Raw genomic sequence first — 19564 nt, 5'->3', positions numbered from 1 at the left:
AACTTTGGATAATGTTACATAATACTTTGAGCATCAAAAGGCTACTTTGACGAGAAATTTTTAATTGTTATGCGAACACGGATAATACATCATATGTTTTTATACAAGTAGTGAAAAATTTTAATTTTTAAGTTATTAACCTTTTAACGCACATAACTCATCATTTATAGAGACAAGTGATGTACCACCTCGTGTGACGATCACACTCAAAAATCTCTTCTACTTTGACATCAACTATCTGACATCTTACTTGAAAATGGAACTCAAAAATTAATTTTTCTTAATTTGATTTAAATTTTTAAAATTTAAAAACAAAATTATATAATTTAGAACCTCAAAAGAAAAAACAAAACTTTGATACAACCGGTACGATCTTCCAACTACCCATCCCTCCACTCTCCCTCCACTCCTCGCCGGCCATTTTCCTAGTTTCTTAAAACCCCGGCCAGTCCCCTCTCCGTTACGGCGGGAGAGGCCTATCGGGTCATTGATGTCAGATCGAAAATTCATTAACTTTAAAATCGCGAGAGAAACAAATCGAATCTGGGATTCTTCACTCTCTGACAGTTCAATTCCGTCGATTTATCTTGGCCTTCGAGAGAGAGGGATACGGGAGAGGGAGGCAAGATCCAAAATGTTTAAAAACATACTTTTTGTGTTTTTAACAAATAGGCTTTTGTGTTTGAGTTCTTTTTGAATTGTATTTTCAGGAATTGTAATTCGGAGTACTATTCGGTTTCCAGAATAGCTGAAAAGTACTCCGAATTATAACATCCTTTCTTTGAAAAAATTTAAGGTATTTCCATTTTGTTCGGTTTAGAAATGTCCATAAAAGTTGGGAAGAAAGACACATCAAAAAGATACAAACTTGCAACCACACAAATTCCCAAAATCTTGGAACACAATTTGAAGGCTGGAAAATTGAAGTCAACGTGGCAAGATTTACATTATATTTGGAGTTCTCAGAGAAAGTTCAGGGAGCTTCCAATTATCTATCAAAATTCTCTACCACTTTTTCCAATTCGAACTCATCTGTACGCCTTCCCACATTTGCAGATCATAATCTCTGGAACCCTTTATTTTGTTTTTCTTTTGACAATAACTAATCTAACTTATTGGGAGAGAGATTCGAACTTAGATGTAACGGAGCAAACACACCACCTTGACCAACCGGCGTAACTCACGTTTTCGTCTGTGCCCCTCTCAAACCTTCTCCACCAAATCTTCAATCAACTCATTCTTCCATTACAACAGAACAACAGTCAATGCAGTTTGTCTTCCTCTTCATTTGGCCTTCTCCCAGATTCGTAACCACCACATAAACTGGGAACAAGAATGAAACAAACAAACATAACCCATCAATCTGATTCAGTAATAACTCATTTTGCTCTCCTTAATTCTCGAGAGAAACTTACCAACAACGGGGGTGTCATTGCGTTACTATTCCAAACCAATCACGTAATGTCAAAGCTAAGTTTCCAACGTGGAAGTGCGGCTTGGAATAACGCCACAGTAGCATCACCGTTAGATGGAAGTTCTTCTCCTCAATTCACTTCCTTTGTTTCCATTTCTTCATAACCTCCAGCAGAATCTCATTCCATGTGTCAATGGGCCCTGGCAAGCACCAATGCACACAATCATTCTGCACCCTCTCAGGAACCCCATCAGCAAATGGAAACTTATTCATGTAAGGCCCTGGATGCCCATCTGGCCTCATCAAGGACAATTTTGTCACATCCAATGCCTCCAGCCTAAACCCTTTGAATTTCTTCCCATTTGCCCTAGCCACTTCCACTTCTTCCACCTCAAGCTGCCTCATCTCGGCATCCATTCCTTCAAGCTGCTTCTCCCCTTCCTTGTAGGGTTTGTTCTTTGAACAAGCCCCAATCTTGTCCCATTCCCCTTCAAAATGCGCAGGCGAAAATGTCGTCAGAACCACATCAATCCCATTCCCATTCCCTCTCCTCTCAATTATGGTATTGAGAGTAGTCCTCACAGCTTTCCTCAACACATCATAGAATCCAATCTCAGTGTGGTTTAATCCAGGGCAAAAATGGCACCCCAGAACATCATCCCCCTCAAAATACACTGCTGGGTGCAAAAACCAATGCCCAACTGACAATACAATCATATCAAATCCCCCCAAATCTGCAGCCCACCTCTCATCGACTTGATCCAAATACAATTTATTATAATTTGGACCATTTGGTGATTTCTCAACCCCTTTCACAAGAAATGGTGACCAATAAACCGACACATTGGCATTGTGGGACGGGAAATTCCATCTCCTAAACTTCCTCTCCTCCCCATCTGTGTAAACAAGGTTGGGAGGAGAGGCAGTGGCAAGCAGGCAAAGGAGGGACTCCAACTGGTTCCTGGCCATGGAGTCCCCCACAAAAGCTATGTGCTTGTTGCTAATGAGTTGGAGAAAAGTGCTGGGTTCAAACCTGGGAAGCTGGCACTTGCTGGGTTTCCACCTCCAGTAGAGATAACCCAAATCAGTTCTTCCATGAGTGATGCAGTTCTGACCTTCCTTGATTGTCCCACAGGTTGTGCCATTGTACAAAGGACCCAGCTTTTCATGGACCCATTTGCCCCTGGTGTAGTCACATGTAGATGTAGTTTCTTTAGCCTTTTCTGCACACAACAAAAACCCAACAAAAAATATAAGGCAAAATCCTTGTTATCTATGATAAAGATTCAAGCCGTAAGTACCTAGAAAACAAACCCAACTGGAAAAATTAAAGAAAAAAGATAACTGCACAGAAAAATGCTTTTAGTAAGCACCTTGAGAGGAGGAAATACGGGGTAATGGAGTAGGAGAGGAGGTTGAGATGGTAATTTCTCTGGAGTGAGGGAGGTGATCTGTGGAGGTGAGAGGGAGAGAGGGAGTGTATAAGTACAAGCGGATTACAGCAATGGGGAGGAGGGCAAAGATTGCATAAGGCAAGAGCTTTTTGGCCAGAGATAATGAGTGATGAGATTGGTCTTTGAAAGGGCTTGCCATTTCAAAGTCCCAGTATTTTTTGCTTTTTTTCTGGTAAAATGCTTAATCTATCAGCTGAGAGGAAGTTAGAAAAGTGCTTTTTGAGCTGGATTAAGCTTATAGAGAGAGAGAGAGAGAGAGAGAGAGAGAGGAGAGAAGCTTGTTGTGGGATGAATGATTCAGTCAAATAGAAATCCCATTATCTCTCTGGTTGGCCAACTAATTCCAAATCCAGACCAGTTTTTCGGTTTGTGATTGTTGTCTTCGTACCTGTTTGCAACATGTGGACTCTACTTCTGCTTTGCCCTTCCTCTTTTGTTTTTTTCTGGAACGGATGTTTTAAAAAAAAATAAATAAATAAACCATATTATCTACTTTAAAAAGAGAGGTAGATTTAATCTCATAATAGCTTAATATTAATTTAGTTCAAATTTTTCTTTAACAAAAATCGAACCTAAACTTTTCACTTATAAATGAAAAAGAATACTACTAAATCGTAATACTAAATGGCAAGATGTTTATCTTTTAAAATATCTTTTTTGGGTTGGTTTTTTTGTTTTCTTCAAACAAAGAATATAATTATTTGGTCCCTTTCTTTTTGTCTAGGATGTGTACGTACACTGTCGGTAAGGTTACTATAATCTGTAATTTGGGACAGTGAAACCTCAAACTGCCCTTCTTTTAGAGGGACATATTCCTTTGTAACCATAGGTTTGTTGAGGATAAGATCGTCTTTGAGCCCTAAAGAATGTTTTTCTCCGATCATTACAATTATCGATGGCTTTGAGCCCTAAAAGGAATTACCTTTACAACAAGAAACCATGGTTACAACTTACAAGTCTCACATTTGTCACCTGCTCCATCTATGCTTCAAAACCAAAAGTTCAACAAAATGTTATTCATATTGGATGATGAAAACTTTTATTTTGTTGTGACATCCATTATCTAACACTATTTTTGTATTGCCACATTCTTCTTAAGGAGATTCCGCTCCGTTCATAGCTGAAACGAAATACTTGACAACATATTGATAGTCATCTAATAACTGGCAATGTGGCAAGATGTGGAGATATACCAAAACCGTGTCAACATGTTGCACAAACATTTCAACATCTATATCAACACCACAATGACATCTAATACAGACAACGAATTAAGTATTTACTTTCAATTGCAATAAGGCAGAATCTTGCTTTTGAGGAGGGAGAGTTGTGGGTGAAATTTTTCTATGCAACAACACGCTCAAAGAGAAATCCGTACAGGACGGTCTCATGCAAGTTGTATTTTCATCCGTTGGATCATAACCCTAAAATATATAATGAAGTGACACATGTTGATGTTGATGTCTAGGCTTCTAGCTACAAGATGGTGTACACATGTTGATGTTGATGTCTAGGCTTCTAGCTACAAGATGGTGTCCACTCCACAATACCAATAATACAAGAACCCCATAGTACCTATATAATACAAATACAAATGCAAATTGCATCTTATAAAGTCAAAAAAATAATCATGTGAAACATCTAAAAAGCCTAAAAGAGAGGGGTGCTGCACCTGCACCACATATTGTATCATTATTTAGGGGAAAATATCGTCGCCTGATATTTTCGTAATCTCAGTTTATCGTATATCGTACGGTAAAAAATTATTTCAAAATTTAAAATTAAATATGAATAGTACCTAACAAAAACTGACTGCACGATATACAATGAACGGACGAGATCACGGGATCCCTAGGAAAAAGATCTGGCGAGGATCCTTTTCCATTATTTAGGTTACTCTCACCTAAACCATATATACAAAGAGTGGTGTTATCCCCACACTCATTTTTACTCTTCACACATTCTGTGTTGATTTATACTCTTTGATCTTCTTCAACTATTTTGATATGACAGCCGAAAATTAAGGGAAATTATGAGATATAAAAAGTAGTGTGTGGATATCACCCTATACAAATTAGAAGGCCTTACCCCTACCCACTATCATCATTACCATCACCACCACCATCACCATCATGAGGACACGTATGCATATATTTTTCACATGATTAGGCCACTGGAGTTGGTGGAGTAGTATAACATATGTTAACCACAAAAATAAGAAAGGCACACGTATAAAATATTCTAAAATGTATCAGAATTAAGTCGATGAAGATTTGGCTCAATGATAATCTACACACTATTAAAATAGTAAGCTCTAAGTTCAAATTATGATCAAGAAATTTCGAGAACATTTTATACATGAGTGAGATGCAATCCTCGTATAATATAATAAGTATTAATGAAGAACACGTTTTAGCATCGAAATCATGCGATGACACATAAAAAATGCTTTTAGTAAACTCATCACAGCTACCCAATTTGACTTCCTCTCACTAACTTGGGAGTTGGATCGTGAGGGAAGTTTCTTCTTCCCTTCAACTTACAATTTTTCTGCATCTTGATCTGGAGCACTTGCGGGATCAATCTACCTGAGCTTGTGTGATATGATTGACCAGCTAGTCAACTACGGTGACATTATTCAGTATTTGCATGTCTCTTTTTACTTTACGCACATCTTATATTCATTTTTATTTTTCAATCTTTTTAATTTATTCGATTTAACCGATAGTCATACAACGAGTGATGCACGTTGTGGCAATACCTACCCAAAAGGGAAAAGTGCCCAAACCAAACCATGGTACGGATAAATAAGTGAAAAACGTTGTAACGGCAGAAATCAAAACCACAGAAGCTGCAAAAAAAAGTACAGCAATAATTCGAGTTGGTTTTCTAAGGTACATACAAAAAATTAAATGAAAAACTACCAACCAGCTGGTCCATGAGCAACGGATTGAAATATTATTTATATCAAAACATTGAACGCCATGCCAGGTTGGATCGTGGAGTGATGGCCAGCTCAGGTGACCCACGATCATGGCAAGATGTCAAAGTGATGGGGATGTGGGGCAAGTATTTTTATATGAGAAATGCAAACCAACCGATGAGAGTGTAAATCCGACATTTGAAAGATGATGAACTTATCATGTGTTTATAAAGAATTAAGTAATCTGTATATTTACTAATTGCATTTAAAGTTGAATTTAACTTTTTTCACATAAACCGCTACCATGACGTCTTTCTCCAAAAGAGATATAGCCCCTTCTCTTGTTTTGGATTTGATTCAAAGAACCATCAAAGCAAATATCGTTTCTAACTGGTTTCTTGATCAACTAAGTAGGACTTGAAGTACTAGAGAGGACAATCCAATTTCAAGAATTTTGATATTAACATATTCTTGGTTAGGTCGTTCTAATCAACATGGCATGTCTGACAATCCAATATATATATATATGGTTATCAACATGCCATTTATGTTCTTGATTGATAATTTGATTACATAATTGTTAATATGTTCCTTATTTTGTTTTCTCGTAACCATAGTAACTTAGAATGTTGTCTTGCCAAAATATAATATTTGACCCTAAAAAAAAAAGAAATAAAACAAAATAAAGGCTTGCATGATTACAAATATTTGGGCCGATTGCAACTAAGCCCGCCTTTAGCTAAGGAGCCCACTTAAATATTAGGAGAGGGAAAATTACTAGGGCTCTTGTATCACAAATCAGAACTCCAATTTGGGGAAAAATAAGGCATGGCCATGGATGGCAGCAACGCGGAGGAGTTTGCCATCGGGAGCTTCGTCAAAATCAAGACCACGCTCAGCGACGAGTTCCAAGGCCAAGTCATCACCTTCGATCGCCCCTCCAACATCGTCGTCATTCATATCCTTTCACCGATCGCAATTTAATCAATTCAATCAATTTCATTTCAATTTTTCCTAAAACCCTAGAAAAAAATGCGATCTTTCTTGCAATTTTTTTTAACTTATGGGATCACAAGAGGGTTCGAAAGGTGGAGCGCGGCGGAACATACGGCTGCTGAAGGCGAACTATATAAAGGAGCTGTCATACTCAGGTCAGGCGGAAGACCCGCTCGATATCAAAAAGTGTTATCTTGATCTCAATAGTCTCCGGGCCAGGGAGGAACTGGCGATTAGGTAATTGATTTGATGCCCAATTGGGAATTTTGTTGAGTGACGATTGATAAAGTCTTGGGTTTTTTTTTTTTTTTTTTTGTGTTTGATTGCAGGCAAGCAGAGGCGGAGTCGGAGCGGATTGGCGTCGGAGTCACCGCCCAGGCGCAGAACATTTTCGATGCCTTGTCTAAGACGTGAGTTGTTTTGACTTAGTTCTTGCTGATTTTATTTGCAGCTAAAACTGTGAGGATAACGGTTTCTGCACCATGGTATCATAAAAAACAACCCATTTTACTGTAAAGTGTAAATGTTGTTGCATGAAACTGATCGTATCGGATTTTCTAGTAAGCATTGGACTTTTGAGTAGCTGAAAGATTATGAAATTACGAGGTTTTGGGTCAGCACGGATTGGCCGTCCTTTTTGTGGCATATTCATTGTTTGGAGAACTTTTGAATGATTATGATTCTTGCATGACCTGGGATGCAAAATGTAATTTTTAGACTTTAGTTACGATTTAGATCAGTCCATGGTTTGGTAGGAAGTTTATAATTTACAAGTTTGGAAAATTTACATTTTGTGGACTGAGTGCCATTGATGATGACGATGATCAGGCTTCCAGTGCGCTGGGACAAGACTGTAATAGTTGTGATGAATGAGGTCCGAGTAAGCAGTCCATATACTCCTGAGTCTGTCAGTGGAGGAACTCCTGCTGCCAATGAGCGGGTGAAGAAAGTGGTAAGATACTTGAAGAATGCCACTATATTTTAGATTGATTTTTCATAAGTGAAACATAGACATGAGCACACTATGGTCCTCCGCTAATATATTTGATTTTTGTTTTAGCTTGAGCTGGAGAGGAGGAGGTTACAAACTCGTGGCGGTGGTCAATGATGGTTTTAACATTTGCACCTGATTGCCTGATAGGAAAAGAATTTTCCCTTGAGCGATAAGTGATGATGGGTATGTTCGTATACTCGGCCTTCATCAGGGAACTTGTTATTTGTTCACTTGAGACAGTTGAACTCATGAATCAAAGAATCAATCTAAATTGTTGCATATCTAGATCTGTTGCTATTCTTTGGTTATTCAACACTATGCTCATCTATTGTGTTTGCTAGTGCTGTTCATTTGAGTTTGAGACAGTTTGTTGTGCTCACATTGAGTTCTATACCAACGTCGTTACACTTATACCTATTGAATATTTGGGAATGTGTTATATAATTGTGCATATTGTATGATTGTTATATTATGAACAAGTGATCTGACGGGACTTAGAAAACTAGAATGAGTTTGAATTTGTCGAGGTTTTACGTTCTGTTGAAATAAAGATACTCGCATGCTGCAGTCTATACCAGAATACCTTTTAACCTTATGGCTTTTCCAAAGATAGCTTCAAGATTAGCATAATGCGGTATACATTAAACTAGAAAAATTGGAAGAAAACAAATCCAAAACAAACGTGACTTTGAAAGGAAAGAAAATAAGAAGTCAATATAGTCTAGTCTATTCCCGAAGGCACCTTGTACATGATGTTTAATAGGAGAAAGAGGTGTCAATTTATCTTTGTTTTAGATTGATGGAAAATTTGCATTTTGGTTTAGTGGATCTGTTTGTTAGTTATATTCTTCCCAGGTGTTAGTCAAACAGCATCTTTGTTAGTTACATTCTATACCTAGGAGATTTTAAACGTTAGATCTTGGTCGTTGTGTCTTTGACCAAGGACTTAACAGTTAAAACCCCCAAAGTAAATAATACACCGAAATATACTAGAAAATCATGTAGAGATTGGTTGAGGTGGCGAGGAGGTGGTGAGGAGTGTACCAAAGTTGAAGATGTAAAAGGTTTATAGCTCGATGTCAAACTGGCTGTGGGATTTGTTTGTTCAGTTGAGTCTAAACTCTCAAGTAAACTAGTGTTGCTACTTTTGAGGGTGGATCTTATACGTATTCGAAGAAGAATCCAAGCAGACCAATAATGCTCAATATATTTGGGAGTAGGATTCTCTCACCTCCAATCCCCCTCCTCTTGCCTCCTCTCTCTCTCTCTCTCTCTCTCTCTCTCTCTCTCTTTAAAGAAGTCAGCACAAGATGTTGATGTGGCTTAGTCGTGACCGTTCAAATAAGAGGGGAAGGAAGGGAAGAGAAAAAAAAGAGGGGAGAGAATCTTATTCCATATGTTTGGGAATTGTTTCTTTGAATTTGTACAAGTGTATGTATATGTAAAAGAAACCCATAAACACAGCATCGTGGAAAGAAGAAACTAACCAAGTAAAATACTCTCGTATTTTGGGCTTTGGAATTGTGGCCGCTCCATTCATGTTTTGGGTTTTTATATGACCTGAATAAACTAGTATGCTGATGGGATATTCATAGTTGCATTTTCCAACACAAGGGAAAGAAATAACATGTGTAACTTGTCGACACTGACGAATATCTTCACATGTGAAGAGTCAAGTATTTTTTGAAAAGAAAACGCATGCCCATTGCTATTCCACATGTGTCGCGACAACGCGTGGATGATCGTGAACTTGAAGGGGCGGGGGTTAGAAGGGAAGTTCGAATTTAGTCGGGAAAATGACTCGTCATAAAACTCATTTAACCATTGTTCGCCGGACAAGGATTGTCTGTCCTCCCATTTCTGGTGCCCTCTCATGCCCTCCTGTTTTGTGTGGTCACAGTTAAATCACGTCAACATTTTATATTGTTTTTTAGAGATAATAAGACAAAAATGAATAGTAATATAAAATGTTGACGTAGCTTAACCGTGACCACACAAATAGGAAGGCACGGGAGGGCACCGGAAGTGGAAGGGCAGACAATCCTTGTACTTGTTTGCCTCGTCTCTAAAGCAAAAAACATTCTTTGCCACAAGATGAAAATAAAAATGGTTTACGGTTTTCATGTACCTCTTTTCATTTTCTACACACTTTTGTAAACATTTGACAAATGTTCAAATGTGTAGCGGAGGAAACAGGAGTGAAACTCAAATCTCAAAAATAAAAAGGCTAAATATAAGCTGATTTTACTCTAGCTCAATAACCCCCTAATGGTAGATTTGAATCATTGATGATCCGTCCAAACTGTAGTTACATTAAGTAGAACCAAAACATTGATGTATGATCAATGTTTTAAAAGGCGAAGTCGAAGCCAAGACGTTTCATGAATAGTCTCGTTTAGGCAATAGCCTCAAGGTGTGAGAGAGACGATTTTTGAGTTTTATAAAAACCTACCCAAAACGACATGTTTTGGATTTGAGAAGTTTTTAAAAATAAAAAAAAATTTCAAACGCCTAAGTGGCTCCTCAACAATGCCTCAATGCCCTTCGTAAACGCCTAGACGAGTGTATAGTCCACTACTGCTGAGCAAAGGCGTTTTCTTGATAGCCTTACCTAAGCTTGTGAATACTAGACTTTTACAACATTTCGTGTGATTTTGAAGATACGAGGTTTGAGTATAAATTCATCTGTGTGAAGTTGGCAGTTGACACTAGAAATAATAATGGATGCTGATAGGTGGTTGGATGGAATTGATGGGTTTACATCTAACTACTAAGATTGATTTAGTATCTAAATTCCAAATCTGCATAGACGGTGGCCATCCAGTCTGAAAGGTCAAGGCACAAGTGACCGTTTTCAGAATTTCGTGTTGCCGAAAGACAACTTTGAAGTTTCCTTTAGGGCTTTAACAAAAGATTGGAAATTATGACAATTATGCTTATGCCCAGCAGGCTACAGCTTTTAAGGACAAAGGAGGTTTCATTTGTTGAACTATCTCCTAATGAACCGAAAAAGTCTAAGTGTAATCGAGTGTATACGAGAAAAGAAATAGGCACAAAATGATAAACATAGTTGTATTTAAATTCTTTTTCTTAATAAGAAGAGTATAAGTTCTTAGTGCGTTCATCTGAACAACGTTATTGTCTTACCGTGTATACAGAGCTCAAAATTTCCATCTATTTTGGACCACACCTCCATCTTTCGGTCCCACTCAGTTGTGTTCGGTGCCCTAAACGGCAGATTGGACTTAAGAATCTCTCCTTAGGAGATGATTATGGAATTATGATGTGAATTTAAGTAACCAAATCATAGCAATCATTCTTCTTCGATTCTACTAGTTTTGGTGGAGTCATAGGATCCTCAATTACATGAGAATCAGTTGCCATCCCTCCCGTTTTCTATGGCTGACGAGTAAGCTTTTCTAGTTTGTTACAGCTATTTCTCTTTTCTCTTTTTCTTCTTTTATAAAGTTGATTAATTTATATAATGTTTTGGGGTTACGGAAAAGAAGGTAAAGATGGGGCCTTTTGTGGGGATAAAGAACTTCTTCAGATTCATTGTCGGGTCCAATGATCAGACAATTTGAACTACTCAAATTGAATTCGACGGTTCTTATTAATTTATTTCGATGGCCTATCTATACAAATTAAGAACTTCGATGCCTCTTTCACATAAATATATATCTGAATTTTTTTATCTTTAAGTTCCGGACAATAAGTTTCACATCTTTTGTGGTGGCTTGTGAATACAAAAATTTCTGATATATTTTAATTTTCTACTTCGTTTAATTACTTGGAAGGAAAGTCAGAATCATCACTGAATTGACACCAACCAGACTCGAACTTAGTAAAAGACAATTTCAATCTTTTATCGACTGAAAATAATGGAAGCTTCACATCAACCAATAATTTAACTTAATTTAATTTGATTTACATACGTGGAACTGTTTGATTGTTTGGAATTTTGGATATATTCCCATGCAAATTCCAGGAACAGAAGTTAAGGACTAACTACGACATCTATAGCTATTTGGGTCACTAATTGGACCATTTTCTTTGGCATCTTGTTCTTCAATCTTGGTCATTCTTCAATCGAAACTACCAGCATCCCCTTGGTCTCTAAGCTTCACATTTCTTGAGGATTACGGGAGAGAATCTATCTTACAATTAGTTATATAATGTGTTTAATTTGTTTTGTTACGTAATTTATTCATCTGTCATCACGTGATGAGAAATAAATAAATTAAAATATAGAATCAGAAGAGCTAAAATTCCCTCTTTTAAATCTTTAAACTTTCTCAAATGTGAAGTCTTAAGTGTTCCTCACATATGAACATAAGTTTAGTTGGAGCTTGGATCCAATGTGAACTTAATATGGAGAGACTCACTCACAAAACTAGTTTTATTTACAAATTTATATTTTTAACATTGAGGAGGGTCATCAAACTAATATTCGAAGAGTCTCATAACTATTACGCATCTTCATGTGTTTTAGCTTTCTAATATCTCGTAATTAATTTAGAATAATATCGGTTTAGCGTTTGAGTTGCATGTAGTTCTTTTCCACGCTAGGAAACTAGATTTTGAGAAAATAAAATTTGCTTTGGAGTTTAGGGGCCGGGGGATCTTGTAATCATTACCGTTCATCTTACATCGTGCGATCAGTTTTTATTTATATACTATTTATATTTAATTTTAAATTTTAAATTTTAAATAATTTCTAACCGCACAATATACAATAAACGATCGTGATCACAGAATCCTCAGAAAAATAATCCTCCGAATCCATTTCCTGGAGTTTATATGTGAGAAAATTGGTGGCACTGTCCCTCTACGGAAAGCTCAGAACTTGACTGTCCAAGTGTCATATATGCAAAAGGGACTTGGGTTGTCTGCCCTCTCATTTAGGTGCCCTCTCCGTGCCCTCCTGTTTTGTGTGGTCACGGTTAAGCCATATCAATATTTTATATTATTTTTTTATAAAAATAATAAAACAAAAAGAAATAGTAATATAAAATGTTGACGTGGCTTAACCGTGACCACAAAAACAGAAGGGCACGAGGGCACAGAAATTGGAGGGCAGAGAATCCAAGTCCATGCAAAAGCCCTGAACCGAAAGTACACTCAGACAAATCGAAGGAGACTTCGATACTGTCTGTCTGTACAGTTTGACGGAGGCAGAGAATTCTTTGCCCTCCCACTTTCTGTGTCTTTCTGTTTGTGTAGTCATGGTTAAACTACGTTAACATTTTATATTACTATTCATTTTTATTTTTATATTTCTATAAAAATAATATAAAATATTAACATGACTTAACTATGACTACATAAAACAGGAAAGCACGGAAGTGTCTGCCTCCCACTTTGACAAGTACACTCAAACAAAAGGACTGAAAGTTACTGATCACTCTCATCACTCTCAGAAACTCCTGCAAAAACTAAGGTATGAAGAAAAAAAAAATTTGACCTCTCTTCTCTTCTCTGCAAATTTCAATATTGTAATCTGCACACTCTGCAAAATAGAAACTTCTTTTACCCACTAAATTTTAAAAAAAATTATACAAAAGAAGGAGTTTTCTTTTTCTTCCCAAAGAGCTTTAATGGCAGTAAAGATTAGTAAAGGTGACGGTGGAGAAGCTACTTTTACACAAAGCTTCATCCTTAAGTGACTCAGGAAAAAGAAAGACGATCCACATTACAAAAATCAAAGATAAATATTTGAAGAGATTCCTTTTGGGTCAGAGAAGTATTTTTATTTTTATTTTTTGAGTTTAATTTTTTCTTTTTTTAGCTTTTGAAAGGGGAAGGCTCTCAATTTCTCTCCTCCTTTTGCTTTTCAGTTTTCTCCACATCTTGACAGTCACTTTAATGTTTTCTCGAAGCCCAAGTGGGACTCTTTTGGGTCGTAAACCTCTCTCTCCATCTCACATTTTCATCACAAAGTTTTTAAGACCGGAGTTTTGGAGTTTTTCTCACTGCAAGAACTTGTCTTCTGGATTTTCCATTTAGCTTCTTCAAAAAGTAAGAATCTTTTGTTTCTTCCCCTTGTAGTAATAATCCTTCTTCCTATTTTTGTAAAGTTTCAAATTTGGCAAGTGTTTATTTTAGTGGGATTCAAGTTGGTTTTGGTGCTTTGAGAATTTGGGTTTTTTATTTTTATTGTTTCTAGAATTTTGGTTATGCTGAGTGACAACCTGATAACTTTTTGCATTTCTTGTAGAGAGGAGAAGGAAACAGGAGAGAAAAATGGCAGGAGGTGGACATGCACCGCCGCCGAAACAGGAGGAGCTACAGCCTCATCCGGCCAAAGATCAGCTGCCAAACATTTCCTACTGCATTACCAGTCCTCCTCCTTGGCGTGAGTGCATAATTCTCTTTCATCGTTGTTGACATTTTCTCTGTTAGAAGGATTTACTCTGCAAGTTGGAGTCGTTTCGTTTGTTTAATACGTTGTTATGCGGCGCCAGTGGTGATGTTAGCTTTCGTGTCGATTATCCCGCGTTCAGTTTTATGAATCCCAGTTAGAATTTTGTTTTTGTATGTATGTTTATGTTCTGTTTGTTGGGTGGGAGTGGGACACATTTGGAAAAACGAAAATTGTTCACCTGGATAGGTACTTATTTATTCATTTATACTGTAACTAGCATTTGTTTTGACACAGAACCGAGCGCAATGACGTTCTAGGATTCATATAGCCGACCCCACTTAGTGGGAAAAGGCTTTGTTGTTGTTGTTGTATACTGTAACTAGCATTTGTTTCCAAACGTTATTGTTGTGCGTAATTGAGGAATTATTTCTCTATGCAGCTGAAGCCATCCTACTTGGTTTCCAACATTACTTGGTGATGCTTGGCACAACGGTTCTTATTCCCACGTTCCTTGTTCCTCAGATGGGAGGAGGAAATGTAGGCTATTCTTGATCATTCTTCTTTCTGAGATGCCGATCTGTTCTCGGATCAAGTGACTCTTGGGTATCTGACAAAATTTTCCACCTTCCATATAGGGGGAGAAAGCGAAAATGATTCAGACTATACTGTTTGTTGCTGGATTAAACACACTGCTTCAAACATTCTTAGGGACTCGTTTACCTGCAGTGATTGGAGCATCTTATACCTACGTGCCAACAACCATTTCGATTATCTTGGCTGGTCGGTATAGTGACATTGTGAATCCCCAGGAGGTTGTTTCATTGGAATCTCACCTGTGCTTTTCTATTAATATTGTGTTTTACATCAATGTAACAGCGTCTGACATGTTCTATGATGGGTATGCAGAAATTTGAGAAGATAATGCGTGGAACCCAGGGTGCACTTATTGTTGCCTCAACTCTGCAGATTGTTGTTGGCTTCAGTGGCCTTTGGCGCAATATGGCAAGGTTTGTTAAACTTCTGCTGTATGATTAGACTTAGCCAATTGTTTTCAGTTGCATTGTTGTAATAAGTGCATTAGTGAGCCCGACATTGATTGTCTCTTTCAAGTTTTGCTTGTTCACTGAAATCGCCAAATTTACTGTCAAACTACAATCTTATGAAACATTCATGAATATATGGATTGAGATTATGGTTTTAAACTGATAGCACATATTGAGCTGGTACTTTCATTTGTGCTTTATAATGTGACAAGCCTCTTAAACATGTGTTGTCGATTAATTATTGTTTCTTTCTACTTGTCCAGGTTCCTAAGTCCGCTTGCTGCTGTTCCTTTGGTTGCTTTGTCAGGCTTTGGGCTATACGAGTTTGGTTTTCCTGTGGTATGCGTCTACATGTTCCTTTGTTGTGACGAGATTACCTATTAAAATGTTCCTTTTTTTCCACCATTCTTTCATTTGACCAAGTTATTAACTTTGGCTTCGGATGTCTAGTTTGCAAAATGCGTGGAGATTGGACTACCGCAACTCATCATGTTACTGATATTTTCTCAGGTATCCTTTTGTCGTTTGATGTTCTTTTCCTTCGTCCATTGTAGGACTTTCACAACAGTATTTAACAATAGCTACTGGGGATCACCTCAGTAGAAACATTTGTATGGAAGTGTACTGATCTAATGAATTTCTCCAGTACATACCTCACTTAATGCGCAGTGAAACACACGTCTTTGATCGCTTTGCTGTTTTATTTTCGGTGACCATTGTGTGGATTTACGCTCACCTGCTTACTGTGGGTGGGGCCTATAAGAACACAGCACCCACAACTCAATTAACCTGTCGAACTGATCGTGCTGGTATTATAGGTGCTGCTCCATGGTAATTCTCTTGTGGTGCTTCCTTCTATAACTTATGATGCTTTACAGTACGTCATTATTCATTTTCGATGCTGATTGTTTAATGCTTTTTCAGGATAAGAGTTCCATATCCCTTTCAATGGGGTGCTCCCACATTCGATGCTGGAGAAGCTTTTGCAATGATGGCTGTTTCATTTGTTGCCCTTGTAGAGGTCTGCCTACCTCTATTCTTGTTATCGTGGATATGTTAATATTTGGATGATCAAATTGATGTATCATTCCTTATGATTTGTTTGTCGTAACGTAAGTTTTATGGTTGAACAGTCCACCGGTGCCTTCATTGCTGTGGCAAGGTATGCAAGTGCAACTCCACTGCCGCCTTCTATTTTAAGCCGCGGTGTTGGTTGGCAGGTAATCACATACGATTGCATGTTTCATACTTAAAATTTCAAGTTATTCTTTATGAACTTAGCAACATATTTATTCCTCACAACGTTCTTTTGATTTTAGGGAGTGGGAATTCTTTTCTGTGGTATATTCGGCACTGGGAATGGAGCTTCAGTATCTGTGTAAGATTCTTTTGCACCCGTACATATCTAGAAATAACCTTTAGCAATAATTACCTGACTATCGATTATCTTCCCGATTGGCCTGAAAACTGTTGTTGAATTTATCTCCAGTGAAAATGCTGGTTTGTTAGCATTGACACGGGTTGGTAGCCGAAGGGTGGTTCAAATATCAGCCTGTTTCATGATCTTCTTTTCCATCCTTGGTAAGTGAATTACGGTACAATTCCTGTGTTATCTTTCTCCTTATATGTGCACTAAACAAACATCGGTTTTCAGGAAAATTTGGAGCTGTCTTTGCCTCAATTCCGGCACCCATCATTGCAGCATCGTATTGCTTTTTCTTCGCTTATGTCGGTATGTTTTGCCAACTGATGAATCCGCTTTTGATACTAGACCTTGTTGGGAAGGTCGGTTAATGTATTTATCCATAATTGTCCATGAGCAGGTTCAGCAGGTCTTACCTTTCTTCAATTTTGCAACCTCAACAGTTTTAGGACAAAGTTTATCTTAGGCTTCTCGATTTACATGGGCTTGTCGATTCCACAATATTTCAACGAATACACCCTCATTAAAGGCTACGGCCCGGTGCACACTGGAGCAAGATGGGTACGAAATAAAACCGTTCCTGTCCATATCATGTTTCCTGTCTCGGTCCCATGCCTCGTGCAAGAGATTAGTGACTCATTTTTCCCTATGTTATTTTGCAGTTCAATGATATGATCAACGTTCCTTTCTCTTCCGAACCATTTGTTGCCGGTTTCTTGGCGATGTTCTTGGACATCACGCTACACCGCAAGGACAACGCGACAAGGAAAGACCGTGGCATGCATTGGTGGGATAGGTTCCGATCTTTCAAGACGGATACTAGAAGCGAGGAATTCTACTCCCTACCTTTCAACCTTAACAAGTTTTTCCCCTCGGTGTGATGATATTCAAACTAGGTCAAATGTTCCGGCATGATCCCATTGGCCGTACCACACTTGAACATGAATCGTGTTTTCCCTTCTTTTCGTCTACTAACATTAAGGAAGGACACAATAGTAGTATGATTGGAACAAGTTAACTGGGCTTGTATCTGGCCCTTATGGTTCGAAGAGATTTTGGATAAAAGGAAAGTAGCAACGGATTTGGTCAGTGAATTAAGATAGTGTGTTCGGCTAAGTACTTAAATATTTTTAATCAGCTTTCAAATACTTAATTGAACAAAAGAAAAACTGAAAATGCAGAAGCCTAACCATATGGACATGGCAATGGCACATGGGTTCTACCACCATCAACAAGGACCTCACAGTGACTTAAATTAGAAGCAACTTCTGAAGTTTCAAAAAGGGACAAGGAGTCCTGGATTTTTGTTCCATTCCACCATTATTTCTGCACAAATTAGGCAGAAAATAAGGGACAGGGACACCACACGCCCAATGGGGCCTCCAGCATTTGCTGCATAGGCCATGCCAGCAACCTCTCTTCGCTAACCTTTTTGGATACTTCATATATGTGTCTAACAGCTCTGTCATGAGCCCTGGTGAGTGGGGGAGATACTTGGCCATCCCTCTCTTCCTGTACCTCTCGTCATGCAACCACATATTTCCGAATATATGTTAGAATCTCTCACGAGCCACACATATTTCAGATTATTTGTTAGAATTTCCCATGAGCCATACCTCTCATCACATTAGGACCTTCCAATTATATGTTAGAATTTCCCATATAAATAATCTGTCACATTCATGAAGTGTAAGAACTAAGAAATCCCAGCTGTATATTGGGCTTCTAGCTTACTCCTGTACACTATGTAGAATAAGCTTGGCAGGGTAGACAAATCCATTTTGTAAAAACAAACGAAGTGAATTTAGGCCCTTAAAATGAGGAAAATTGCAGAGAGAGGGCATGATCGTGTCACTGGTCATGTCATTCTCACAGAAAAAAAAACTGAGTTATTCAGGACTAGTTAATATCATCCTCCTCATGTAGGAATATGATCACCAATATACGGGGTTTCACTTCTTATAAAAGTGCTTAACTAGCCACATTATCATCAGGTTATCCTGCTGAAATTTTCCTCAATAATAATGCTTTATTTACTTCTAAAATGGCATGTAAGAAACAAGAAAGATCACCAAGAATTTTCAGGTATAACAGATGAGGAGGTTGTTCCTGATAAGGCAAGGATTAGGCCTATTATGTTCTTGATGTGTCTCAAAAAACCAAGGCAGACACAAATGTTGATGTGATTTAACCCAAAAGAATCACAGGGGTGGACAAGCTGACCACCACAAAAAAGGTTGTGTCAATTCCTAATTTATCAACACCATGGATGGTATCTTTCTGCCTAATCAAATAATTCAATTCAATCCCACTTGTTGTTTCTGACATGCAGATTTATACCCAAGGAGCCATTGCTCTTATAAATCATAAAAGGTTGAAAGAGAAAAAAAGAAGCGTACACATCAAAAGGTGTATGGAGCAAGACTGTTTCTGATTAGTCACGTGAACATAAATATGTTTATATCCAAATTATCCAATTGTTCTTGAGAGTGTGACATAAAGAAGGGAAAAAAGATAAGTGTTCAAACATTGGTACCTCCTACTTTGTAGGGACTGAATGTTGCTGATCAATCATATGTGCCGATATAAAAATTATTCTGTTAATTAGAGTATATACTATTGCAGGAGTATTTATAATTTAAAACATTTCTCGAGCCTATCAACTATTGTTGACCAATTATGATCCCTAGAAAACTAAAGTTGTCAAAATGTTAATCCTGATCCGATTCTAACATATCAAAATAAAAGCTTAATCTCTTGAAGGAAAGATAGACTTCCTTTTTTACTTAAAATATTACTGAAGAGAGCCTAATGCTTAATTAACAATATTGATACTATCTTTAATAGTGGTTTAATATCACCTTTAGAAAAGAAAAAGAAAAAAAATCCCCTCCTCTAAAGATTGATAATATTTTCCCAACCAAGTTATATCCACTGAGAAATTAAATAAACG

At 37.6% G+C, this 19564-nt stretch overlaps 3 protein-coding genes across 4 annotated transcripts; 2 read left to right on the top strand and 1 right to left on the bottom strand.

The window, feature by feature from the left end:
• Positions 1 to 894: 894 nt before the first annotated feature.
• LOC126609367 (xyloglucan O-acetyltransferase 1-like) lies at positions 895 to 3253 on the bottom strand. Of its 2 annotated transcripts, XR_007618115.1 has the most exons (3): positions 2788 to 3253; positions 1416 to 2637; positions 895 to 1323 (listed from the first exon to the last, which is right to left on the bottom strand). XR_007618115.1 is itself a non-coding variant. In XM_050277296.1 (2 exons), exons 1-2 carry the CDS (start codon positions 3005 to 3007, stop codon positions 1550 to 1552), a joined length of 1308 nt encoding a protein of 435 aa, XP_050133253.1. In that variant the 5' UTR covers positions 3008 to 3253; the 3' UTR covers positions 895 to 1549. The 2 variants fall into 2 exon arrangements, 1 of the variants encoding a protein (XP_050133253.1); XM_050277296.1 differs by having other exon boundaries at positions 895 to 2637.
• Positions 3254 to 6570: 3317 nt separating this feature from the next.
• Positions 6571 to 8192, top strand: LOC126609029 (uncharacterized). The gene is made up of 5 exons (XM_050277048.1): positions 6571 to 6750; positions 6866 to 7024; positions 7117 to 7197; positions 7616 to 7739; positions 7848 to 8192. The coding sequence occupies exons 1-5, from the start codon at positions 6620 to 6622 to the stop codon at positions 7893 to 7895; spliced, it is 543 nt and encodes a 180-aa protein (XP_050133005.1). The 5' UTR covers positions 6571 to 6619; the 3' UTR covers positions 7896 to 8192.
• A 5364-nt stretch (positions 8193 to 13556) lies between these two features.
• On the top strand, positions 13557 to 17709 carry LOC126606326 (nucleobase-ascorbate transporter 6-like). The gene is made up of 15 exons (XM_050273696.1): positions 13557 to 13799; positions 13999 to 14136; positions 14585 to 14682; positions 14781 to 14957; positions 15052 to 15152; positions 15452 to 15527; positions 15639 to 15698; positions 15835 to 16019; positions 16113 to 16209; positions 16322 to 16408; positions 16508 to 16566; positions 16678 to 16769; positions 16843 to 16920; positions 17012 to 17172; positions 17274 to 17709. The coding sequence occupies exons 2-15, from the start codon at positions 14025 to 14027 to the stop codon at positions 17490 to 17492; spliced, it is 1602 nt and encodes a 533-aa protein (XP_050129653.1). The 5' UTR covers positions 13557 to 13799; positions 13999 to 14024; the 3' UTR covers positions 17493 to 17709.
• Positions 17710 to 19564: the final 1855 nt, after the last annotated feature.

The sequence above is a fragment of the Malus sylvestris genome, chromosome 16 (genome assembly GCF_916048215.2).
Source record: "Malus sylvestris chromosome 16, drMalSylv7.2, whole genome shotgun sequence".
Taxonomy (NCBI): Eukaryota; Viridiplantae; Streptophyta; class Magnoliopsida; order Rosales; family Rosaceae; genus Malus; species Malus sylvestris.
This window is presented reverse-complemented; position numbering and strand designations above follow the sequence as displayed.